At 32.7% G+C, this 27019-nt stretch overlaps 1 protein-coding gene and 1 non-coding gene across 2 annotated transcripts; one reads left to right on the top strand and one right to left on the bottom strand.

Moving 5' to 3' along the window:
- Window positions 1-113: 113 nt before the first annotated feature.
- Window positions 114-25494, bottom strand: LOC118197015 (peritrophin-1-like). Its single transcript, XM_035368483.2, has 6 exons — window positions 25368-25494; window positions 19987-20163; window positions 15292-15333; window positions 9637-9822; window positions 6063-6248; window positions 114-264 (listed from the first exon to the last, which is right to left on the bottom strand). The coding sequence occupies exons 1-6, from the start codon at window positions 25492-25494 to the stop codon at window positions 185-187; spliced, it is 798 nt and encodes a 265-aa protein (XP_035224374.1). The 3' UTR covers window positions 114-184.
- TRNAT-CGU (transfer RNA threonine (anticodon CGU)) lies at window positions 8107-8179 on the top strand. Its single transcript has one exon. It is a non-coding gene; the product is annotated as a tRNA-Thr (tRNA).
- Window positions 25495-27019: the final 1525 nt, after the last annotated feature.

Genomic DNA, 27019 nt, shown 5'->3' with positions numbered 1-27019 from the left:
ACTCATGAACAATCTTTGATTTAATTTGTAAACAGAATAAAAGATAACATAATCAAAATAACTTTTAGTATTGAATAATTTGGTAAAATTCTTAATATTATTTTACAAAAACAAAGAAGACACATTTGAATCCCGTAGCAAATCAAAAGAGAAAGTGCAAATCTAATCTCGAAGACGCTAATCGTCATGTCACATAATCCATGATATTGATCTGCCGCACCTTCATGTAATAATGAGAATGCTTCCTTCTGTCTAAGTAATGTTCTGCAAGAAAAGAGAAAAATCAAAGTAAGGAATATGATAAACCACTTTTAACACATCCATTTTGATTCAAATATTAAAAAAAAAAATATTGAAGAAACATTATTCCTTTAATCTTATAGTGCAAGCTACGATGTGAGTAAATTTTATTGTTTATTTAATTACAAAATTTGAAAATTTTCATATTTTTTAATGCAGTCATTATGGCAGTTTTTCTTTCCCTTCCTGTATGCCACACACCTAAACAGTGCATGCATTTGCCACGACAATATCCGTATCAGTGATTTAGGCAACGTGATCAATAACGAGTATAGTTGGCGAAAATAGCTGGCAAGCAAACACACTTTGGGTAGTAGCACTATTCTTGTATATGGCAACAAACGTGTTATAGTTCTTATGCTTTCGCTAAAATCGCTGCTCGTCAAGCTGCTCTTGGATTACACGTGGAAGCACTTCTTTTTAGCACAAAAGGTACACTGTGGCGAAAAAAAAAAAAAATCTTAAAGTTTTCAGATTTTAAATTGCGTCCAAAGGGGCGTTTTTTTAACATTTTATGCGCTACATTCATTTATTAAAAGTCACGTTCTTCGCACTTAAACTATAAAATTCAGTTCAACAGCAATATCGCAAAATAGTTTTTAAAATTCTAAAGTTAATATCTTTAGAATTTCCGATACAGAGACTCACTCACTGGAGATAAAAATGTTTTTTCATTACAACGTTGCCATTGCTCGCTTTGAAATTCTTGAGTTTGCTATTCAAAAATTCGTTAAAGTTTTACAAAATGTGAAATCGATAATAAAACAAATTCCATATTTCAAATTTGGGTTTCCACATGCCCATATTCGTAGGAGGATTACATCATTCAAAATTGGATGGCTCTATGTACCGTTATTTTATCACAATGCGAGAAGTATACATACATTTAATGCAGATTTTTCATTATTTAATTTCTTCAAATATAATCCAGGACTCTAACAGTTACTGGCAACAGTTTGAAAAGTGAAACGGACATTTATAGTGAACCAACGCAAAATCGGAAAACGAAAACAATAGCCCTTCAGGGACAAAGCCCCTTTGGACTTAAAGGAAAAAAAAAAAAAAAAAAAAATCTGACAGTTCTATATCTCCCGTTCTACTGCTGCAATTGACGAAATTCAAATTGCGTTTTTCATGCCTTGAAAGCGCGACTTAGGATATGTATTAGATTTATGTATAGCGTTCTTCTAATATAGGTATTTTTACACAAAATTGGACTTTTTCTGAAATGTCATGCCAATTCTTTCCCATATTTCGATTCTACGACTCAAATTATGCCTAAATACTAAATTTTGCAAAATTTTGTACTACATTTAAGGAGAAATTCAGAAATTCATTTTGGCGTATTTTTTCAGTTTTCGCCAAGAATATTTTACTTGGCGAACTTCTTAATTTATGGCAACCTATTTTACTTTGCTTTTTTTCATTGCAAACGAGCGGAAGTCATCGTTCATACCTTCAAATAATTTTAATAAAGTGCGCAAACCACATTTGGCGTTATAGTTGTTTCTAACAAATATGCCAAATTTCAAAACGCGCCAATATGTAAATTCATGTATGTAAGATAAAACATACAAAAGCGAACTTCTAAATGTAACTCACTATAACCTCTTTTGTTTTTTATTTCATTTGGGAACTTCATCTCTCTGTCCTAAAAATAGCGCTGTAAGTCTAAATTGCGTCATTCAAATTAATCATGCAATCTAACGTAACGCTTAATGCAGATGCCTCTACCAATCACTAAATTGTAAATCCAAACTTCAAACCGAAACGTTTGCCTCCCTCCATTCTTCCTTTGCATTACTACCTTGACCTAAAAACTCTAATTTTTTTGCAGGTGTGTCTAGAAATACATCTACTTTAAGATGATGTTAAAAATTTTATAAGTTATAAAACAAATTTGTTTTCGAAAAATTTATAAAAAAATATTTAAAAATACAAATTTTAAAAATAAATCATAAAAAAATGGGCGAATTATATTTGGATTAAGCCTAAATCTCATATTCTGGAAGAAGAAATTACATAACTTTAATAAAAAAAGGGAGGTATTAATAAATAGAAATCAAATTTAATTAAAACTGAGGAGCTAAAATTTTGCGAGCTAATTTTTTTAAAAACTACTCGTGCGACTTTTACAAAACGTGGCAGTTTGGCATAATTTGAGTAGTAGAATCGAAATATGGAAAATAACTGGCATGTCATCATTTCAGAAAAAGCCCGATTTTGTGTCAAAATATCTATATTGGAACAACGCTATATATAAATCTGATATATATTCTAAGTTGCGCTTTCGAGAAGCGAAAAACGAAATTTGAATTTCGTCAATCGACCCAGTAGAACGGGAGATATAGAACTGCCCTTTTTTTTTCCGGCAGTGTACGTTAGTCCCAAATAGGATATTGGCCTCGAAACGGCATTTTTCGTTGAATCTGTAAACGGCACTTTTAAAATTGTTGCCATCAAATATGATCGCCCTGTATTATATTTAAAGAAATTAAACAATGAAGAATCTGCATGCACGTTTCTCGCATTGTGGAAAACCAACGGTATATAGAGCCCTCAAATTTTGAATAATGTAGTGCAGTCAAAAGTCGTTAATCCGAACTCGTCGGGACTTCGGCGATTCCGGATTATCGATTTTTCCGGATTATAGATCATCAGTTTAAATCTGGTAAGATGGCATGCAGAAATTATAAAATTAAAAATATGAAACCGTAATTTAGGAAATAAAGAACAATTATGATCTAAAGGGTATCAAAATTTACAAAAAAAAAAAAAAGCTAAATATTTATTTGTTTACTTTATTAAACATTTCTTTCAATGTAAGTTGTTTAAGTTGCTTCGTTTTTTATGTGATAATACATTCTCTTTAATTCTATAAACAGACATAATTTCTTGTTCAGTTACAAAGTTCCGCTGTTCAAGTCCTATAATTACTGTGTCTACCGACTAATTTGTCAATCGAAATTTTTTCGTTTTCAATAACCTCTGTAACTTTCTTCGCTATCGGAAGCGAATTATAATGACGAGGAATTTGATTTAAATCATATCAAAGACGGAGTACATCGAGATGAAATACTACATTTAGTAAGGAATTATATGCCAAATAAAATAAAAACATCTGCCCTGAAGATAAGGATAGTGCTGACAGATCAACTTCCAATTCATTGCGCGTTAAAGATAAACAAAGTTTAGATAAATAAACGTTAAAGTTTAGATAAACAAAGAATATGACTTTATCCATTTTTTGCAGCAATTCCACTTTTTGTTTAATGGACTTCGAAACATACTTTCGCTTTGCAGATCCTTTACATATAAGTAAATATATATCAGAAATTCTATTTGACATAATCGAAAGTTCAAGCTTACTTTTATAACATTGCTCTAACAGTCTGCAAAAAATAATAAGCCGGATCCAATTCGAAGATTAAGGAACAACGCAATCTGCAACATTAACTGAAATAGATAATTAGATAATTTTAGCTTAGCTTATACCCTCCGTTATACATTAAACGCGCACTGGTAAACGTACTTTGAGCACGCGCACAAACATATTCGCAGCCGTAAAGGTCTTACGCGCATGAGTCAACGCGACGCATGCGCAGAATGTTTGCAGCTTTGAAGTTCGGATTATAGATCATTCCGGATTATGGGTGTCCGAATTAACGACTTTTGACTGTACTACACCCGAACATAGATGCCTAGAAGGCCGAATTTTAAATTTCAAATCGTGGATTAATGTTCGACTGTGTAATTATCAATTTTATATTTTGTAACATTTTAACGAATTTTTATTAACAAACTCAACAATTCCAAAACGAGCAGTGGCAACACTGTAAGGAAAATAAATCATTTTTATCTCCAGCGCGCCACACTGTTCATCGGAAACACTAAAGATAAGCTGTTTTAAATATTTTATGATTTTGCTGTTGAGTCTAATTTTATGTAATGTAAGCGCCAAGAACGTGATATTTAATAAATAAAGTAAACACACAAAACGTTAATAATAAAAATCACAAAAATGGTTTGTAAAGCCATATTTACTAAGAAAAGTGTCCATTGATGTCATAAACTGAGAATAAAACTGAAAAAAGAAAAAAAAAAAGAGGAAAAGTATGCACACACGTTTCATCGGGAATTCGAAATAATTACTGCTGGTAAAATTGTTGTAATTTTTGCTGTTGAACTGTATATGGCATAAGTTGGAAGAAAAAGATGCTAAATAATTAAGCTAAAAAGACAAAAAAAAAAGAAGTGTATTAGTAGGAGTGACTGTAACAGTACTATGCTAGACTGCGAGCTCAGCGAGACCATAAAACCCTTAACAAACTCTTTTGGGCGACCGTTAAAATCTGAAGACATTTCAGATTTTTTTTAAGCACTTTTATTTTTTTTTTTTCGATGGTAATCTTTCTACGATATGTAGCTGAGAATTCTTACATTTTTACTTCCTTTTACGAAATAAAAAGGAGCATTGTAATCACGAAAAGTTTCAGGCAGCATATTTCAACGAAAATATCCATTTTGAACGCTTTCGAATGCAATTTAACGATGTTTTTGCGTGATATTTGCACTTAAGGACAGAATAAAAGACTCTTTTCCTCCAAAAAAATTATAAAACTGCTTTAAATTGAATTCTGAAGAGAATTTTTCCTGGCGTCTGTACGAACGTATGTACGTACGTATCTCGCATAGCTCAAAAAAGAGTAGCTTCAGAACGTTGAAATTTTGTATATAGGGGACTGCTATAACATGTAGATGTGCACCTCGTATTTTGGTTGCAATCGGCTGCACCAAACGTATATAAATATATTTAGATATATATCCACTCTGTTACCCGGCTCAGTGATCTCAGTTTCTTTACTCTTATATGTTTGTAAATTGTACATTTTTTGCTTTAAAAATGATTGAATTATGTTGTTCTTATCTTCCTGTTAAGGTTTTTATGCCTTTAGTAAATCTGTATGCAATATTTTTAGAATTATCAACAATTTTAAAGTTGTTTAAATGCCGCTAAGCCTAATATTTTTTTTTTTTTTTTTTTTTTTTTGATGGCGGCCGTTGCTTGTTTACATTTGAAACAGCAGAGTAGTGAATTTGTTGCCAATCTAGAGAAACGTAGCTTCTCAACAACAAAGATAACGCCTTCATTTATTATTGCGAATTAAATCATGCTTAACCCTTTCTGGAATGTTATCGAGGAAATAAGTGTTTAAAATTTACTTCGTAATTTTTAATATAGATATTTTGAGTTTTTATGCATTTTTGCCTTGTCGCGAAGTGAGAACTGAATTAATTGAATGAGAAATACTCAATCGTCTGTGAAAAATTGTTTCTTTTTTGTTTCGTTTGCTTAATTTCTTTTATACATCGCTCTAGATTTATTAAAGTATTTGAATTGAACATGTGGGAACGATTAGATAATTCTTTAAATGATATACATTTTGTGCATTCTGAGTTATAATATGAACGAAATATAATACTGCTAAGTGAATCTAGCGCCAGAGTGTCGCTATGGTAAACAAATGCTAGAGTGACTTTTAAAGATGCATTTATTCTATTGTGGTTTATGCGCTGTCGACGAAGTAGATTTAATTCAATCCAATAAGTTTAAACGAAATGCAAGAAAAAATGCGTATAATTTAATATTCCGTAGGAGAAAGTCATGTGGTGTACACATCAGAATTTTATAATAATAATCTACTGTTCATAGTATATTATAAAGAATCGGATAATGAATATTATACATATTTTGCACTTACCAGGGCATTTAACATTCCTGGGATATTCGCACCTCTTCTGATTGTAATCAAATATAAGTCCAACTGGACAGTCGTAACGGTAACTCCGACCTTGTCTACATAAATAGAAAGTTCCACAACTAGTCGGATGTCGAAAGAGGCCGGAATCTTCAGGACAGGTAAGAATAGAGAGAGTTCCAGGAGGTGCTATTAAAATACGAGCAAATATGTTAGCAATGTCTAAGCACGTTCATGAAAATATTAGAAGCTATCTCAGGAAATAAGTCTAGCAATGGAAAAATGATCAACAAAACGTTTACAAAACGCAAAACATTCAGGAAAAATTTTCATAAATAGTGTTATTTGATTTCAGTTTTAATCTAAGCACTAACCATTACATTGACACTAGACATTTCACTCATATAATTATTTCTTTGAATTATTTCCTTTAATAACTTAGACATTTGTAATCAGAAATGACATTGCCTAGAAAAACGCACTGTGATTACAAAATGCAGTACATCCTGTTTATGACATATTTCCAAAAATCTTTAAATTTTCGGGCTTGTAAGGTTCAGTTTGTAAAATTATAATTGCATTTTCTAATGCCTTTTGATCCATATGAAATATGTCTGAAATATTTTAGCTAATGTGTTTCACACTTAAATCTTTTTTTGAAAAGAAGAAGATATGAATTCCACAATTGCTGTAATTTTTTCAAAGTCCTGTAATCTTATCTCAAAATCTATAATTACATTTTGGATTTCCGCGACATATTTGTCGATCTTATAATTAATATGTTTATGTTTTTGTAGGTTCTGCGCCATATTAGGAAAACGATTTATATTATTTTGTTGCAGATCTTCTATTAGCAAAACAAATTTTGTTTTATATGCATCTATGCCGCTGATGATACCAATTACGGTTTTATTTTTACCTTATAATTCTAAATTTAAATGACTGTAAATACTGTAAAGTAAAATAAACTGTAAAGTAAAGTAAAATAAAGTACTGTAAAGTAAAATCAGTAAGAAATGTTAAGTCACTAAGCCAAATTTCATCATTTAAATTTTCACAGCTTCCATTTTGTTCGTGAAGGAAATCCATAATTTCAGGCAATAAATCACGAAATCGCTGCAAAAATTTTCCTTTGATTAGCCATCTGACATCGGTATGTAGTAATAATTCAAATTGGCCTTCATCGAGCTGCAGTTGGAAGAGACGCCGTTTGAGGGAACTTCCTCGATTTGAAAAAACAATTTTAAATTCTATGCCCGTAACCTCTATTCTGTTTAGTCTCTTGCTAGGTTACACTTGCTGGTGAATTAAGCAGTGATAGCTTAAAAAGTCAGGGAATTCATCTTCTTTTTGACATAGGGCTATAAATCCATTTATGCTACCTATCATTGCAGCTGCGCCATTGTTATTGAGACATTTAAAAAGTGGCACTTTCAAATCATTGAGCAAGTTTTTTAAAGGCTTTGAAAATGTCTGCACCTCTAATCCTTTCCTTCAAAGAAATCATACCCAACAATTCTTTAGATGTAAAATCCTTAAAAGCCATACGAACTAAAACAAGTAATTGTGCCGTATCACTTATATCTGTCGATTTGTCACAATAAAGGGAAAACAAGAACATGTATTAATATCATTGTATAGCTGCTCTTTTGCATTTTCACTCATCCTTTCAATTCGTCGCATCATTGTGTTCCGAGACAATTGTAGATCTTGAATTGCAGCAACAATTTCACTCTTGTTCTTAAAATCATTTAAAAATTGAATCTGACATTTTAAAAAAAATTCCCTTTACAAAATCACTTCAAAAGCTTTTGCTAAAAGGTAGCTTACTTTGAATGATGCAGTATCTAATGCCTGTGACTTCAATCTTGGCTTTTTAAAAACGCTTTGTTGATTTGGTAATTGAGTTTTAAGATCCATAACTTTATGTTTTCTCAATTCAGAATGTCTAAGAAATGTCTCTCCAGATTACCCTTTTTAGCAATGGCTACTGACATAAGGCATATTAAACAACATTTATAAGGTATTTCTTCCGACTTCTTAGCAAGCCTTCGTGGTGTAGTGGTCAGCACGCTCGACGCGTATTCGAGAGCTCTGTGGTTCGAATCCCAGCGAGGGCATTTCTCATTTTTAACATCTTCTACTTTCAAAAATATCCCAATGTCTCTACACATTTATCATTCAATATTGTAAAAAACTAATCGTGTTCCCATTCTTCATTGAATTGATAAGTTTCCGATTTCTCCTGTTTACTACCATGTTCATCATGGGTATACTAGAATGCAAAGAAATATAACAATTTAAAGAATAAATATTGATTTAAATATTTTTCTAGAAAATTCAAAACTCATGAACTGCGGCTATTATCTCCGTTACATTGAGAGAAATGATAACAATACTGCATACTACGATCGGACACAGCAATACAAGTGTATTAAAACCTAATAAGGATATAATCAAATTACAAGAAGTCTGTTAAATTTACAATGTATTTATTACGGTTTAAATAATGAAATCTTGATTTAAATAGCATTATTGTTGTAAGTAAATAGATATGTAAGAAAAGCAATTTAATTTAAAACAAGGAAAAGGTACTTGCATTTTAAACAGAAGAACCTCTAATAAGTGGTCACTGAGGATAAATAATATTAATTAATAATAACCACTGTTAATGCAAAAGAAAGGAGGCTACCGTATGACACTATCAAATATTCAAGCTAACTGTGCTGTTCGATGAGTCGAGACCTGATAGTTGCGTTCACGTATTACGTCCGGTGATAAGTGTAAAACATAAGTCAAAATGTTATAAGGTATTTTTCCCGCCTTCCTAACGTGGCTTCGTGGTGTAGTGGTTCTGCACGCTGGGCCGGTATTCCAGAAGTCCGTAGTTAGATTCCCGGAGAAAGCGGTTGCTCATTTTTCATCTCTCCGGCTTTTCCAATTAACCTAATGTCTCTACAGTGGCGCCCGAACTAAAAGGATGGTGGATGATGATTCTCCCCACCCAGGATTTGGCGACTGGGATGCCCTAAAAACCGCAGTGGCCCTTTAAAAGGGAGAGTGCATAAAGTATTTCTCCCGCCTTCCTAGCGTGCCTTCCTGGTGTAGTGGTTCTGCACGCTGGGCCAGTATTCCAAAGGATCGTGGTTCGATTCCCTGCGAAGGCGATTGCTCATTTTAGAAATTTATGACCTCGGCAAATTCCCAGAATGCATTAAATTATTGCTAAAAGATTTTGTCTTTTATAGTCGCTTCAAAGTCCACTGTGCACGGAATGCCACTCTAGTCATTGCCGTGCGATCGACGATCAACCAAAAGCCTCGCGATCGACTTGTTGGCCACCCCTGATCTAGAGTACTGCTACTTCTTGTTCTGCCGCATGTTCTAATTAAAAGGCATGATGTTCCAGGCATTCGAAGATAATCCGGTTATTTTGTGGATTAGGTTTTGTTCTTAAAAACGTGCCTCTAATAAATGGCTGTTGCAGTTAATTGTTCTACTAGCTGTAATTAAATGTATTATATCGTAACCGTGAAAGTTTTCCATGAAAAAAAAAATTGAAAGAAATGCTACTCACGTTTACAACCTACAACTTTGGGAAAGTCACATTTGACATTCTTGGAGTCAAACACTAAACCTTGTGGGCATTCTTGCTGGTACGCTGTGCCATCTACGCAAAAGTAGAAAGTACTGCAGTTTTTTTCATTGGGAAATATGCCATCCAGCTTGGGACAGAATTTGCTCTTTCTTGGTTTACGAACAGCTGAAAATAACGAAAAGGTGTTAGGTAAAAAAAAATTAATATAGATACTTACGTACTATCGCATGCACCATTAGTAGAAATCGCCAAACTCTGGCAACCATGCGGTTCTTTAGGTAACCATATCCACTGTAAAATGCAATCTGAAAATTCACCGAATCACCTTTCTCTTCAGTAAAAATCGCCAAATTGCGCTAAGGTGGTTTTGCTTCTATGTAAGTACCTTAACGTAATTCTTTCGTTGTGAGTTTTTATAATCTAACTTTTTATTACTACAGACTACTAACATAATAGAAAAATTAATATCTACGTTAAGAATTGGCTGTTTTACAACAATACTGTAAATTTATATATTCATAATTAGTATTTATGCTTATAAGATATTTTCCCCCTCCTTTCTGTATGTCTTCCTCTTGTAACTTTAGCACACTCGGGCGTATTCGAGTATTAGAACGTATTCGAGAGATCCCGACTGGAGCTCCGGCGAGAGCATTGCACATTTTCACCCATCCTTCTTCTAAATAACATAATTTCTCTACAGTGGCCCCCAGAACTAAAGTGGTGGTGGATGATGATTCTGCACCACCAGGATTTGATGACTGGGTCCCCTAATCACCAGTCGTCCTTTAAAAGGGGGGTATATAAGTTATTTTTTCCCTTCTTTCTGCATGCCTTCGTGGTGTAACTGTTAGCACACTCGGCACGTATTCGGTAAGTACAATTTCGAGTCCCGGCAAGGGTATTGCTCATTTTTCATGTGCCGTGTTTCACAATAACCTAATGAGTCTACAGAATTACTATAATTTTATTAATTTTTGATTCGTATTTTATTTTGTTGTGAGATATCCCTTGAGGTCTTTACGAATGCATCCATTCCCGTAGGCTCATACCCATTGAGTGCTTTCCATAATCTAAAGAAGTCATAAAGAATTCATAACCAATTATTATGAAATAAATTTGAAAATAAAAGAAAGAAATGAATTGACTGAGAAAGGAATTTCTTACTACCTGCCTTGAATTTCACGTTTTTAGATGAAAAATCCAGTTTATAAATTCTTTACGAAAACTTCTTTAACATATAATGCAGAAGTATTGCAGCTCGAGAATAAATACAAATAATAAGTATCCTATGGTTGAAAGTATAAGTAGAATTACGTTTCTGTTTACGAATCAAACCTTTTCATAACGGACTAGGCCTGAAGAAACAATTTACGATTTGAATAAAAAATGCCATTTGTGTTTTCTTTTTGAGTATGTAGGGTTTATATTTATTTTAACTAACATTTATTTTAAGTTTAAACTATCTTTCCTGTCAAGCCTTACTTCCCCCTGGAACTGCCAATGCCAGAGTATGTAAATTTTAGTAGAACGCGCAAGGATTCAAATTATCAGCGGAAGTATTCTGAGTTAAATAGAATGGAAACGAGTTCGAGGTGTGCTGTTCGTACTTCACGAGCGCGGAGGTAGTTAGCCAGAAATTGAAGAACCCCGCGTTTCGGCCTGTGTGCTTGCCTCGGAGAATTGTTAACGTTCAACGTGATATTCAAAGTTTGCTGAATTAGCAGCGGTATTGTAAAACGCGGTGAGGTTAGTTACTTTTAGAGAGCCTCGTAGTTAGAGTCTTGATATTATTTCTTTTCAGGTTCTTATTTTTATTTTACCGCCGGGTCGGCGTAGTTTGTGAGCGTCAAGAGCACGCAATTGTAATGTTTTAAGTTGAATAAAAAGGGACTTAGCAAGACTCTGTCTATTTTCCAGTTTCAACAGTCACCTCTTGGTTGCGTGCAGGTTGGAGGCGCGCAACTCTACAAGTAAATTCGCTAAATTTACCACATCAAGCTAAAAAGCAGAACACTGAAGGGGTTTTGAAAACGAGATCTCGTAACAGGCTCAATTGTAAATTCAGCAAAAAGATAAAGTCTTTTTTGTTTTAGATATGAAATGATTCTGCGTAAACACAAATCAGAGAACTAGAGAGGGCGTTCACACATTTTTGGAAAGATTTAGGTCTGTTTAATTAATCTTTAAAATACAAACAGTATTTTTTAAATGTTCTACATGCTTGCCATTTTTTCTGGACTATAAATCTGCGTCATGATTTTCATAATATAGAAGAGCCTTACATAAAATTCCCACGGGTATTGATTTCCATTTCGCTTCTACTACGTTCAAGAACTCATCAGTCGTGGTAGGTTTGCGCTTAGAAAGAGCTCTTTTCAAGAGGCCACAAGCATAGTAGTCCATAGATGAAACATCAGCCTAGTTCGTAGGAATACGTTGAAAAGGTGTGTATGCAGTATCTATATCAGTCTTCATTTTGTGAAGATAAGCAGTGATACTTTTCGAAGTATGACTTATTGCTTTGTTTTGTTGAAATTGCATTCTTTGAAAATCGTTGGGATAATGAAATGGAATTTCTTCTTTAAATATCGGACGTAAAACTTTCTCTTGATAGAACCTTGGATTTATTTTAAAATTTTTTCCCACTCTCCGCATTTTTAATTTCTCATTGTAGGAGAATTCCGCGACAGTCATAAACTTCTTACTGAAACTTTCTTTTCTTTGAAGGATTCGGGTTTGTACATAATTTTCCCTTCGTTTTTGGTAATAAGTACACCATTTCTGTTGCATCATTTAGATAAACCCATGCTTTATTAAGGGGCGCAATGTATTTCTATTTATCTCCTCTAACTAGCTTTCATCTCGCGTTTATACCGTTCTTCGTTCAGCCACGTACCTCTTCAAAGGCGAGTATTTTGAATTTTTTTTTTAAGTAATCAATCTTGGTTTATTATTTTATTTACTGTTTCTATAGATGCATTTAAAGACTCAGAAATTGATTTCTGCCTCGGTAGACTTTCTCTTGTTACCAACCATTTTAAAAACATCGGAAACAGCACGTATCTTTTTCGGGTATTTGTACGGAATCTTCATTCCATGTGGAAGTAAGGATTGACAATTCTTCCCCAGAAATTTTTAATGCAAGCATTTGCTTTTTTTAATTCTTTTTTGAAATGGTTCTAAAAATATGTCAACACCCTCTGTATTTTCAGTCAGAAGGGAGCACGCTTGTTCTGTAGTCTGGCTAAGTTTAGTTGTAATATAAATATCAAGACTTCTTCACTGCACAGCAGTTAATTTCTCATTCCAAACAACCTTGTTAATTTAAGTTAATAGCAAGGATGCAACCCAAAAGGCCATAAATCTAAGCGTTGTTAGATTCTTAAATATTTTATGCTTCTCGTTTAAAACTAACTTTACACTGAAGGCGTATGTACTGATATTTATAATAGGAATCTTTATTGCTGAAATGCATTCACATTTTATTATTCACATCATAAGAGAAAGAATTACCAGTCGTGTTAAAAGCCTAAAGAAAGACTATAAGAATCCATATAATTCTTGTCTTATCGCTGAAACTGAGCCTGCTCAATGCCTGTCCTCCTCATCTTTTAAAACGTTCTTTCTTTATCCTTATATATTTTATCAGTTACTGTTTTTCTAAAAGACCTGCTCTTTTAAACTTTTCCTTGCTGTTGCCATTTGTCTTTTTCTGAATTCTGTCTTGCCTTGACCAGTACATTTCACCAGTATATGGAGTGAATGAGTGATTTTACTCATGGGTAGTATAAAGAGAAATTTTCAGAGGCTTTTCAAGAAGTCATTTCTCTACTTAGAAACCATGAAACCATACCTAGTTAGAAACCACACTTAGTTGTATCTCCATAATTTACTTAACATAATTTATGAATGGACCGCCCAGTGGCGAAGTGGTTAGCGCGTCGCGCAGCTTCACCACAGGTCCGGGGTTCGATCCTCGGGCTGGGAAAGGTTGACTCGGTCTTTCGCCACTTCAGTGTGTCGATAAAATGAGTACCAAGTTTGTTTGGAGACAAAACAAGCCGACTACTTGTCCAGGGCATATGCTGATGCGCTCCGGGGTCTAAAGGTCAGGAAAGCGGAAAAAGGATACTGCAGGCCGTGGCCCACTAAGGCTGTTGCGCCACTGAGTTTAGTTTAATTTATGAATGAGCCAGTTTTAGCTTCCCCCCCTAATGGCGGGCACTTGCCTATAACGGCATTGGCAACTACTGAAATCAGAAGTGATGGCCATCTTATTGTGGATGCACCAATAAGCGGCCACCGTTACCTCCTATGAAGGGACAGACAATTTTACATCCATGCCTTCTCAAGGATTCGAACACAGACCTTTTGGTATCACAGTCAGGCTTCTCTAACCACGCCCGGATTTAGACTTGATAAGGGCCTAAGCTATTTGAGATATGGGGGTCCTTTATAAGTCCAGGTGTTATATGTCAGTGCCAAACATGATTTTCGGATCGTTAGAAGGTTTTGGGGGACCCCCAAAAAAGCGAGGGCCCTAAGCTATAGCTTGGGTAGCTCATACGTATATCCTGCACTGCCCCTAACCACTACACCGTCTGGGTGGCGTATTAACTTCACTTCTTTACTTTTTGACTTAGCTTCAGAATGATTTGCACATATTGAGGAAATTCACCCTGAATCGCATTGTTAGCACCGTTATCAAACAAAAAAGTTAAGAATAAAATAATAAAAATCCCTGTTCGTGTATATGTTACGGTGAAACACCGAAATCTGGAGAATGTCGACTTTCACCGGTGAATGTCAACATTCACATAGTCTCTTGGTGTATGTCCGAAATATTTTCCAAATACTCTTATTTCTGACTTACACCGGTCAATGTCGACATTCACCATGTACTAATGGTGAATGCTGAACATATAACAATATTATATTTTCTTCTCCGTGATTCAGTCGCGAATAAACGCACTTGAGACTTGAAATAAAAACTTAAGAACATGAGAACCTAAAACACACAATACATTCAAAATGAGAAAGGAAAATAATAGAAGTTAAAAACTTACTTAATTATGTGATTCAAATCTTATTTATTGCAACAACTTAAACTATTATGGCACTTTATGACCTCTCTTTTCGACTTTCACCAGAGCATATCTGTGATTGTCGACATACGCCGGTGAGGGTCCGAATATACAAGAATGTAGTGAAATATTCGGTCTTTCACCGACGTATTTGGTGAATGTTGATATTCTCTGGTGAAAGTCGACATTCTCCAATTTCGGTCTTTCACGGTAACATATATAAATCACTCAAAACCTAGCCCTATAATACTTTATTCAGTTTGCTGTCATCGTTCCTTCAAGAGAATTACACAAATATCCGTGAAATAAGAAATTTATAAGGAATCATATGGATTTTAATAAGTAGGTAGAATCTATATTTCTAAATCTAGAATCGATCATTCAAATACTGTTTTGAGGAAAATTATATTGAGATTCGAAAATCAGTAATGAAATTTATTATATCTGGAGCATAACCTGATCTAAAAGTTATTCTAAATTCTACCTGAAGATCTTAGAGGTCTAAACAGCAGGTACAGACAATTATACGAACAATGGTCAGACGTACCTTGAGATGTTGGCGTCACTGGTGGCTTCTTTTTTTTCTTTCCTACATAAAAAAGAAAAAATATATAGAGGAAAATTATATAAGTTCACAATCTGTAAGATGCAGTGTATAATACATTGATACAAAAATCATTTATACTTTATTGGGTAGTTATATATTAACGCTGGCCACCTTGGTCCAGTTTGGTGATATTTTAATAATGAAAAAGTAAAAGTTACTAATCGGGTGCAATGGTTTTGTCGCCTTTTTTAGAAAGATTTCCAAACTATTGATAGTTATCTAAGTGGGTAAACATTATTAATGTATGAAAAGGAAACTTACTTTAGCAATTTAAAATATAAATTTGAATTATTAAATAAGAATTACGTAATATATTTAAAAAAACACTTACATTCTTCTTCAAATTATTTTGTAATTTTTTGCGCTATTCTCCCGAAGTACACAGCGATCTGTTTTTGCTTAAAAATTATCAGAAAATTGCGGAGACTCGGCTTCGTGCAATCCTCGGCAACAACGCCTATCGAGGAAACGCATTTCCTAATTGCTCCATTTGGAAACTTTAGCAAAGTTCTGTATGCTTGCAGAAATTTTACCACAGTTTCTTCCATTGCTGGAAATTTCCACAAGCTAATATTTTAAAACTAAGTTTTAGCTGTTACACGGAATGCGCTGCAATTCTACTTAATGGAAAGAAAGTGTTTGTGTTTTAATTCTGTTATAAAAATTGTTGCTTTGTGTGTATTTTGCATGTTCCGATTGTTTCGTGTCACCTGATACCAAGGTGATAATGGTTTGGGTGGTGAATTTAATTCTGGCTATTTCACTTTTCCACCCCCCCTCCGCAGCACATTCCTCGTGCTTCAGTCTTAAATTCGAGGGCTCTGCAATACATGCATAATTTATCAATCTTTCCAACGAACGACTACACTTGGATGAAGACTGTAATCATAATTAGCATCGTAATGGAATATACCAAGATTTAAAAAAGCATGCAGTGTTCGTCTGAATCGGGCAGTGCGTACTGGAACGTTTCTCAGTCTTGCCTCTCATTGCTCGTTTGTTTCTGAAGCTCGGGATGCTGTTTTCGTTCGTGCTTAAGGTGTAGATTGAGAAGTTGATTTTCTTAATGGTGGCCATAATTGATTTCACAGCGAAAATAATGCTCTGTAAAGACTATTACAAATTCACTTACAAAAAGCAAAGAAAATGCCTGTGGTATAATAGCACACATGTTAATGCTTAAGAAATTAGATATTTTACGCTTTTCTGAACAATAACACACTTTAAAATATTTTAATCTGAACAGTGGCAACATATTGCTGTTAAATAGCCGTGTTATTTATTACATTCAAGAAAAAATAACATAATTTCGTTTTCCTAAGTGGCAATGCAACTTTTTTATATCGCCGAGTTTTCTGACTAAATTTGAAACATATATATGTATATCTTACGCTTTGCAGAGCTTATAAATCGTGAACTCTTTAACCGAAAGTTCTTTAAATTAGCGTAAAATATGTGTATATAAAGAGTGCAGACCCCATTAGCTGATTATTCAGAAATCTTATGCAAGAAGTGACCTTCCTCTTATTTATTGCAAAGAATTTTTTAGAAGGTCGAGTATGGAACATTTCATAAAGATCAGAATTAAACTGTAGATTTGTATAAGAGACAATCAAACAAACATTCATTTATATATACTATATTGTCCATTCCTATTCCGGTACTTTGAAAACCTAACAACATAGACAGACACTTATGTTCTAAAAATTAATTATGTAAACGCAAACTACATGAAAAATAAATACATAATGTCTTAGTTAAGCACAGAAATCAAAGACTATTTGCTTAAAGCCGTGGTCTTAAACTAGTGGCCGTATGTGACCCCGAAGCAATTTTATGCGACATGCGAATGCATTCCCCGCAATTTAATTAGCAATATTATGACAAGATTTGAAGAAAATTCCTACGATTTTAATCATTTGGAGTTCAATTTTTTACATTATTTTCATTACTAAAAACGAAAATTAGTAAACCTCCGCAATAATTAATTTACGCTATGATATAAATTTTATTCAAAGATTTGAAGATACAAATTTGATTAACTTTTATCAATAAATGTCAAAAGATAAATATTCTCAGTTACGAATTTTTGCAATAAAAATAATCGCTTTTTTTGGGGGGGGGAGTACATTAACGTTTGAACCGTTGTTTTTTCCGTAGATGAATATTAATAAATCTACGAAAAGAACCAGACTTCCAATAAGTATATAAAGATACTGTTACGAATTTTGTATTTAGTTAAAGACTCTGCAACTGACTTATGCGTCAGCGGATTTTCTTTTGTTACCAATGATTTAAGTTTAGAAACATTACATATTTCATGCATTTGTTTGGAATCTTCTTTCCGTGTAAAAGTAATGGTTGACGGTTTTATCCTTTGTTATTGGTAATGTTGCTTATTTGGCATTTAGAAACTTAATACCACGCATTTAAAAACGTTTCTGGATTATGAAATAGAAATATTTCTAATCGGAAAGCGCAAAAACACATCCTTCAATCCACAGCTTGTTTGTATACGACATTTTAAAAGAATAATAATAAATTTAAAAATAGCAGACGATATTCCAATTTTAAAAACAAGTTTTTGCCAGAAAATTGTATTCCAAGACATTTGTTTTTGTTTAATTCTTTACTAAAAGCGTTCTAAAAATGTGTAAATACTATTTGTAATTGCCTGATTATTAATGAGCTTAGAAATTTGAAAATGAATTCTACAGTGTCTCACAAAAGTTATGGGACACTTGTGCTTTACAAAAGGAAACTTTAGTAAAATTAATTAAAAAAACATGGAAAAATTTTTTGTGGGTGTGTTTCATACTTAAATTTAGTAACAAATATTACATAATATACATTTTCTCAAAATATTAAAATATTAATTTAATAAAAATACAATTGTATAGAACGGAGCAAAAAATGGCTCACATAAGTGATGGGACACTTACTTTTCCATCAAATATTTATCCAAAAATTTTACTTTTTAAAAGGTTTTAATATTTTGTTGGATTTCCTTTTACTTTTAAAACATGATTTAATCTCTTGGGATGGATTCGACTAATTTTTTTGTGATTTCTGGAGTGATTTTACCCCATTCTTCTTGAAGCACCGATTTTAATTGTTATTTTGAAGAAATGGTGTGTTTGCGAACTCTTGATTCCAATTCTTGCCAAATATTCTCTATGGGATTTAATTGTGGAGATTGTGGGGGTGTTTTTATTATTTCAGGACAGTTATACAGCAGCCAGAGTCTAACGTTCAAAGCACTGTGCTTGGGGTCATTGTTCTGGTAGAATTTAAAATCGTTATGAAGGTTCAATTTTCGTGCTGAAGATTTCAAATTTTGATTTAAAATGTCAATATACTTCTACTGATCCATTATACTGTCAATAAAAACAAGATTACCAACTCCAGCGGACGACATACACCCCCATACCATAACTCCTCCTCCACCATGTTTTACTGTTGGCACCAAGTTCTGTTTGCGAAATTCTTCCCTGGGTTTTCTCCACACCAAGATTCTACCGTCAGAACCAAATATATTAAATTTGCTCTCATCAGCAAATATAACTTCATTCCAGTAATCAGAATTCTTATTTATGTTGGATTTTGCGAAAGCCAGTGAGTTTTCTATTCTTTTCACTTACGAAGAATTTTTTCCTGGCTGCTCTACCGTGATATCCAACAGATCGAATTACTCTTCTAATAGTCCCAGGATTAACAATTACTCCATATAATGCTTGTAAATCAGCAGCAACTTTAGGAGCACTCATTCTTGGATTTTTTTTAATATTTCGAAAGATAATTCGCTTTATTTCATTGGATATTTTTGATGGTCGGCCAGGTCTTTTTTTATCCTGAATCATATGATTCTTTTTATATTGTTTAATGATAGAGAAAACTGTTGAATGACTTAAGTTAACTGTTTCAGCAGTTTCTCGAATAGATTTTCCAAGTTCAATATGCAAAGTAATAACTAATTTTCGAATTTCAGGCAAAGTTTCTTTTCGTTTAGCATTCATGGCTGCACAGAGCTAAAAATCACAAAAATTCCAAAACAAACTGTAGAGAAATACTGAAGACAATTTTATAAATTATTGCCAATTGCTTTTGAGTAAAAATAAAAACCCAAATAAATATTTTTAGTGTAGTACTTAGTAGTATCTAATGGTGTTCCATCACTTATGTGAGCCATTTTTTGCTCCGTTCTAAACAATTGTATTTTTATTAAATTAATATTTTAATATTTTGAGAAAATGTACGTTATGTAATAATTGTTACTAAATTTAAGTATGAAACACACCTACAAAAAATTTTTACATGTTTTATTTAATTTATTTTATTACAGTTTCCTTTTGCAAAGCTCAAGTGTCCCATCACTTTTGTGAGACACTGTATGTCTCGAAGTGGAGAGTTCATAACTCACATATGTTTGGCTTAAAAATCACAGTTGCGACTTAGTTCCATAAAAAGCAGCTTATTTATTTGTAAAGAACAATATTATGGATAAAAATTCATATAAAAAGTGATGGTGATTGGTTTTCGAATTCGCTTTTTCAGTTTCCTAAAATATAACGTTGTAGTAATCGTTTGTAAAAATTATAAAAGTTTGAATTAAAATAGATACGAGTACTTACTTACCTTGGCATTTAGCAATTTTGGGAAAATTGCATTTGGTACGCTTCCTATCGTAGTGTAAACCTCCTGGACACTCTTGCTTGTGATGAACACCATTAGTACACAAGTAAAAGGTACTGCAGTTAGATTTGTTTTCGAATATTCCAGAAGGCTTAGGACATTGCCTGGTAGGAATATAAGCTGGAAAATAATTTTAATTTTCAAAGACTTCTCAGAATTTAACAATAATTTATTTCTATTTTTACTCATACTGCATTGTACCAAACACTACATCGAATTCAATACTTAATACGCATTATTTTTAAAATACTGTAGCTTGTATTTACTAGAAAAAAATATTTTAACTATTAGTAACATATAGAGAGAAAGAGAGAGAAAAAGAGAAAAATTCTGTTATATTCAAAATATAAATTTCTGAACGTAAGAGAAAACTTTTTATCGTTAAGTACAGTCGCGATGTTCTCATCAGCTTTCGATGTCCTTCATGACTGTGGTTAAGGCATACAGGGGAAGATAATAAAATATCACCAAGAATGGCGATAAATGATATGATGTGGCAACCCACACTGGTTTACGAGCATGTGGTAACCCATACTATTCAACAAACGCAATGTAAACAACCGTAAATTTGTGATTTCTAAAGATGATGGAATTACGGTTACAGCTAACATAGTGGTCAATTACATTTATTCAATTTCAATACTCATTACCGAGATATCCATTTACTCAAAGTTAAATGCACGTGCCCCTGTATTCTTACTTTTCCAGCATAGCTTTGTCTTAAAATTTGTCTCGCGCTGCATTGCATGGGGAAATACAACATTTTTAATTAGAATTCTACTAAAATTAACTTCCTAAACACAAAATTCGTAATACTATTTTCGGGGATTCTTTAACGCTCAGATATTGTAGAGAATACTGTTTTCGAAATAAGAATTTTGCATTTAGTTACGGATTGCTCTAAACCTGCTGTTAGTGATGTTGTAATTAAGTATCAGGAGATTTTAAAAGAAAATTTAAAGTGGGAGTTTTCAAACAAGCGTAAAAGTTTGAGAATTCCAAACAGATATTTTATGTATGAATTAACAAAAGAGTATGAACTTTTTAGAGGATTTTTGATGGATTGTGTATTATTGAAGGATAAAGTTTTTTGTGAAAAATGTAAGATACCATGCAAAGCTTTCTTACATTTGAGAAAGCCAAGCAAAAGTGAGATTTTCCGGCATTGTTTTTAAAATTACATCATTTAACCTTAATCATTTTTATTAATCATTCCTTAATATTTTTTTTCTTTTAAATAAAATCGTTTACAATATTCGTCAATTTATTTCTATTCTCCACGATTTCTGGTGAAATCAAGATAGCCGCCACTTTTGAAACACGGAGACTCGTCAAAAATCTCGATGGTAACCATTTTTCAAAAAAAACATATTTCACGCGCTTTGGCGCCAAAAAAAATCGCCAAACTTTGAAGGTGGGCTATACTGAAGCTGTTGCCAAATATCAATTGCAAATACAAATGGAATTAAAACTGCCTCGACTTCCAAGTTCATTAGTTATTAGCAAATCAATATATTAGCATATTGCGCAATCGGAATGCGGAATGCTTCTTCTTCAATACGGATCTATCTTATCTGGGTATTTCGCATCAACAATGTTCCCTTTTTCCTTGTGCTTTTATTATATCATACATACAAACATATATATATAAATAACAGCATTTTCTATAAAAGTATTTCTTGAGTTTCCGTTTTAATTTTCAGAACTTTGTGCATTTATTGTACATGGACAATTACAATTTTTTTCGATTTAATTCAGCAACTTCTATCTTTAATGTAAAACTACACGTTGTTTTAGTCTCTTATTAACACTATGATTTTTAGGCGTTAATGGTAGATAAGAAATTCCTTGCTTCCTTAGTAATAATTAGAATTATTATTATTTTCATTTTGCTAAGAATAGCATTTTTAGCATTCGTAAACACGCTGTTTGCCGACTTGGCCACCATTTCAATTTTCAAAGAATGAAGATAGTTTAATTATGTCTTTTAGTAATTATTTTTGGTCTATTGTATATTTCTTTGTTAAATTTGGTGTGATTATTTTGTGAACCTACAGTTTTTGTTTTCATTTTCAAACTTTAATACCTAAATTTGCGGTTTCTTTAGTTGTTTTTCTTAATTCAAATTTTTTATTTTAATTGCGTTGGGTTATATTTTTGATTTTTTGAGAATGGGGTAAAAAAAAATCTTTTGTGTATATTCATTTAATATTTCTTTATGGATTTTTATTTAATTAGCTCTCAGATAGTGAAGAAGGACGAAACGCAACTTCAGAATTCCTTAATTATTCGAGTTTAGATTTTGAGACAATTACTCTCTGATGACCCTATCTCAAACATTAAATTATTATGAATAATTAAATTGCAGTTTGTCATAAAATATTTTGGAAAGATTTTTTAATTGTTTTTAATTCTTAATTTTAATTTTTTTAAATTGATTTATTTATTTTGTTTATTTGTAATCTTTATTTTGTTAGTTAAATCGTTTTACTAGTTACATTAGTCCTTTTCAGAAACATATTACTCTTTCGCGGACTGTGTACTAATTAATTTTTGATAAATTACACACACACACACACATATATATATATATATATAATGTAAATTGATAATTATAACTAAACAGGCAAAAGAAATTGAGCAAAATAATATAAAGCAATGATATTGCAATTGTTTTGATTATAAAATTATAAAAATCAAAAAGGTAAAAAGTTGGAAAAAAATGGCAAAACAAACTTTTAAAAATAAACAAAGGAAGTGGAAACAACAATACATTTTTATTGGGCCTTTTGAAGAAATCTAACTTGCGTTTTCCATGTTTCGAAAGTGCGACTTAGGATATGTATTAGATGTATATAAAACGCTGTTCTAAAATAGGTATTTTGACACAAACTTAGACTTTTTCTGGATGATGTATCGATTTTGTTCGATATTTCAATTCTACGACTCAATTATGTCTAAATATTAAATTTTGTAAAATTTGCTAACCAACGTCTCAAAAATTTATGATCACGCGTTTTTTTTTTTTTTTTTTTTTTCAGTTTGCGCTAAGAATAATTTGCTTGGTGAAGTTCTATTTAATTTATAGTAACCTATTTTCCTTTCCCTTTTTTTCATTGTGCTCTAACGTAAAAAAAGGAGCTTCGTTCTTTCTTTCAAATAATTTTAGCAAAGAAAGTGCGTAAAGCACATTTCGCGTTTTATCGCTTATAAAAAATATGCCAAATTTCAAAACGCGCCAATCCAGAAATTCACGTACATCTTTGGAAATTTTGAATAAAAAGCTCTAATTTTTTGCTGATATTCTTAGAAATACATCTTCTTTAAGGTGATGGTAAGAATTTTATAGATTAAAATTTTAAAATGTTTTCGTAAAATTTATAAAAATTAATAAGAAATACAAATTAAAAAAATAAATCATAAAATACCTGCAAATTTTTTTTGATTGAACCTAAATTTCGAACTGAGAAAGAAGGAATCTAGTAAGTTTAATCAAAAAAGAGATGTTAATAAATATATATCCAATTCAACTAACTTTGACGAGCTAAAATTTTGAGAGTTCATTGTTTAAAAACTACTCGCGCGATTTTTAAAAAACTTCACACTTTCTAAAAAACTTTTCATAATTTGAGTCGTAGAATCGAAATATAGAAAAAAAAAAAGAATACGTTATTTCAGGAAAATTCCGATTTTGTTTCAGAATACCTATGTTAGATCAGTGCTGTATTTAAATCTGATGCATATCCTAAGTCGCAATTTCGAGGCAAGAAAACGCAAAGTAAATTTGCTCATTCGGTGAAGCAGAACGGAAGATATGGAACTTTCCCCCCTTTCTTTTTGCGTGCAAGGGGTACAGTATAAATTTCATCCACTAGATTTTTATTTTAATATTAAGCAGTGTTGTAATAATAACGATACGATTTTTTCTAAGAAAAGAGAGTATTTTTCCTTTACGTTTCAGAGTATTTTTCTTTACTTCCAAGAAAGAGAATATTTTCGCTTTACTTTTTACAGTATTTTCCCTTTACTTTTTAGAGTATTTTCCCTTTACTTCCAAGAAAGAGAGCATTTTCTCTTTACTTCTAAGAAAGACAGTATTTTGCCTTTACTTCCAAGATGGAGAGTATTTTCCCTTTCTTTCTTATTGCCAAAAAAAAAAAAAAAAGTTCGTTTTGTATATGTCCAAGGATTTGAAAAGGATTAATGATGCATACCGAGGTACAGCTACATGTATGTCTAGAATGTATATAACGTTTGCAAATTTTATGTGTGTAACTCTTGAGAATACATACCATTTACTGCATTCAATGCTGTTAAGAAAACAGACAGTTTGAGTGCCCGTTCGAATCAATTTATAATGACAAGTGATATATGATATACGAATTTCTTACTTAGTTTTTTGAGTATATTATAAATACTTATCTCATCAAAACCGAAAAGAAATACGCCAAAGGGAAACGTAAAGTTAACAGAACATCAACTTGGTGTTTGGTGTAGAAAGAAATACGCCAAAGCGAAACGTAAAGTTAACAGAACATCAACTTGGTGTTTGGTGTAGAATGTAGTCAATAACTCAATCGATTTCGAAGGCGAACAGCTACAGATCCCTCTTCATCAGGAGCAAAAAAAAATCTGCAAGACTAGAAAGCAGCTTTGATAGTGTGATACTTTCTATTTGCCAGCTTTAGAATGAAAGATATCATGTTATTTCCGGCGCCTGCTATATCCCGAGTAAGAATACCACACATACATAACCTCGAGAAACTTTCCAGTAGGAAATAGAGCAACGGCCGTATTTATACCCTACAGCAGTAAATCGAACAAGAAGGTAGCGCCATTTGTCGGCAAAAATACTAATGACCCTAAAAATTTCATTTCATCCTTCTGACAGTTATAAAATTCTCCAGAAATTCAATTTCCAAGTCATTTTCCCGCCTATTAATAAAATTCATGGTACGATTCTTAAAGTTTCCATTTCCGACTTTAATTCTGGAGTTAAAGTTGTATATCGTGTCAGTGTAATTTGAGATATATCGGACGAACTAAAGTAAAATTTAAGTTCCGTATCAAGAAATATGAATCTTATGTCCAAAAACAAGTTTTAACATTAACAAGTTTTCGACGGCTAATCTTAGAAATTAATCATAATTTTGACTTTGGGTCTGCAAATGTTATTGAAAAGGCTACCTCAATTGGCAAATTAAATATTCTTAAAGCTTTTCACATTCACAAGGATTTGTCTTGTCTACGTCATGATTTGAAATCCAATTCAGTCCTTCCTAAAGCTTTTAATGTTCTATTAACTTATTTTTCAATTTCGTTACTATTTTTGTCTGCAGATGGCTCTACCTTCTTGTTAGCTTTACTGCCGTAGGCTATAAATATGACCATTGCTCCTGTTGCTTTACACTCTCGCAGATTTCTTTGCTCCTGATAAAGAGGGATCTGCATCTGTTAGCTCTCGAAATCGATTCAGTTATTGACTAAACTCTACGCCAACCACAAGGTTGTTGCTTTGCTAATTTTGTTATTACTCTTTACTAAACTTTTTGCACAATTATATGTTTTTATGTGATTACTGTTAACTAGTTACTCAATCTCTTACAGAAGGCAAATGTTGCGCACGCACCATATGCAGAATCCTAATATCATATTGCAATATATCATATTGCAGATTTCTTTGCTCCTGATAAAGAGGGATCTGCATCTGTTAGCTCTCGAAATCGATTCAGTTATTGACTAAACTCTACGCCAACCACAAGGTTGTTGCTTTGCTAATTTTGTTATTACTCTTTACTAAACTTTTTGCACAATTATATGTTTTTATGTGATTACTGTTAACTAGTTACTCAATCTCTTACAGAAGGCAAATGTTGCGCACGCACCATATGCAGAATCCTAATATCATATTGCAATATATCATATTGCAGATTTCTTTGCTCCTGATAAAGAGGGATCTGCATCTGTTAGCTCTCGAAATCGATTCAGTTATTGACTAAACTCTACGCCAACCACAAGGTTGTTGCTTTGCTAATTTTGTTATTACTCTTTACTAAACTTTTTGCACAATTATATGTTTTTATGTGATTACTGTTAACTAGTTACTCAATCTCTTACAGAAGGCAAATGTTGCGCACGCACCATATGCAGAATCCTAATATCATATTGCAATATATCATATTGCAGATTTCTTTGCTCCTGATAAAGAGGGATCTGCATCTGTTAGCTCTCGAAATCGATTCAGTTATTGACTAAACTCTACGCCAACCACAAGGTTGTTGCTTTGCTAATTTTGTTATTACTCTTTACTAAACTTTTTGCACAATTATATGTTTTTATGTGATTACTGTTAACTAGTTACTCAATCTCTTACAGAAGGCAAATGTTGCGCACGCACCATATGCAGAATCCTAATATCATATTGCAATATATCATATTGCAGATTTCTTTGCTCCTGATAAAGAGGGATCTGCATCTGTTAGCTCTCGAAATCGATTCAGTTATTGACTAAACTCTACGCCAACCACAAGGTTGTTGCTTTGCTAATTTTGTTATTACTCTTTACTAAACTTTTTGCACAATTATATGTTTTTATGTGATTACTGTTAACTAGTTACTCAATCTCTTACAGAAGGCAAATGTTGCGCACGCACCATATGCAGAATCCTAATATCATATTGCAATATATCATATTGCAGATTTCTTTGCTCCTGATAAAGAGGGATCTGCATCTGTTAGCTCTCGAAATCGATTCAGTTATTGACTAAACTCTACGCCAACCACAAGGTTGTTGCTTTGCTAATTTTGTTATTACTCTTTACTAAACTTTTTGCACAATTATATGTTTTTATGTGATTACTGTTAACTAGTTACTCAATCTCTTACAGAAGGCAAATGTTGCGCACGCACCATATGCAGAATCCTAATATCATATTGCAATATATCATATTGCAGATTTCTTTGCTCCTGATAAAGA

This window comes from Stegodyphus dumicola, chromosome 2 (genome assembly GCF_044657685.1).
Source record: "Stegodyphus dumicola isolate Sdum_Otavi_A_Nest chromosome 2, ASM4465768v1".
NCBI classification, from domain to species: Eukaryota; Metazoa; Arthropoda; class Arachnida; order Araneae; family Eresidae; genus Stegodyphus; species Stegodyphus dumicola.
Note: the sequence above shows the minus strand (reverse complement) of the source record. Positions and strands in the feature narration are given on the sequence as shown.

What these genes read in the sequence shown, in the direction of transcription:
- LOC118197015 (XM_035368483.2), bottom strand. Translation starts at nt 25,494, where the DNA reads ATGCAGATCCCTCTTTATCAGGAGCAAAGAAATCTGCGAGAGTGTAAA. An exon ending in CAAAGTTGTAGGTTGTAAAC is followed by an intron (nt 6,249 to 9,636) that starts GTGAGTAGCATT and finishes GTATTTTAATAG; the next exon opens with CACCTCCTGGAACTCTCTCT. An exon ending in CAGGAATGTTAAATGCCCTG is followed by an intron (nt 265 to 6,062) that starts GTAAGTGCAAAA and finishes CTTTTCTTGCAG; the next exon opens with AACATTACTTAGACAGAAGG.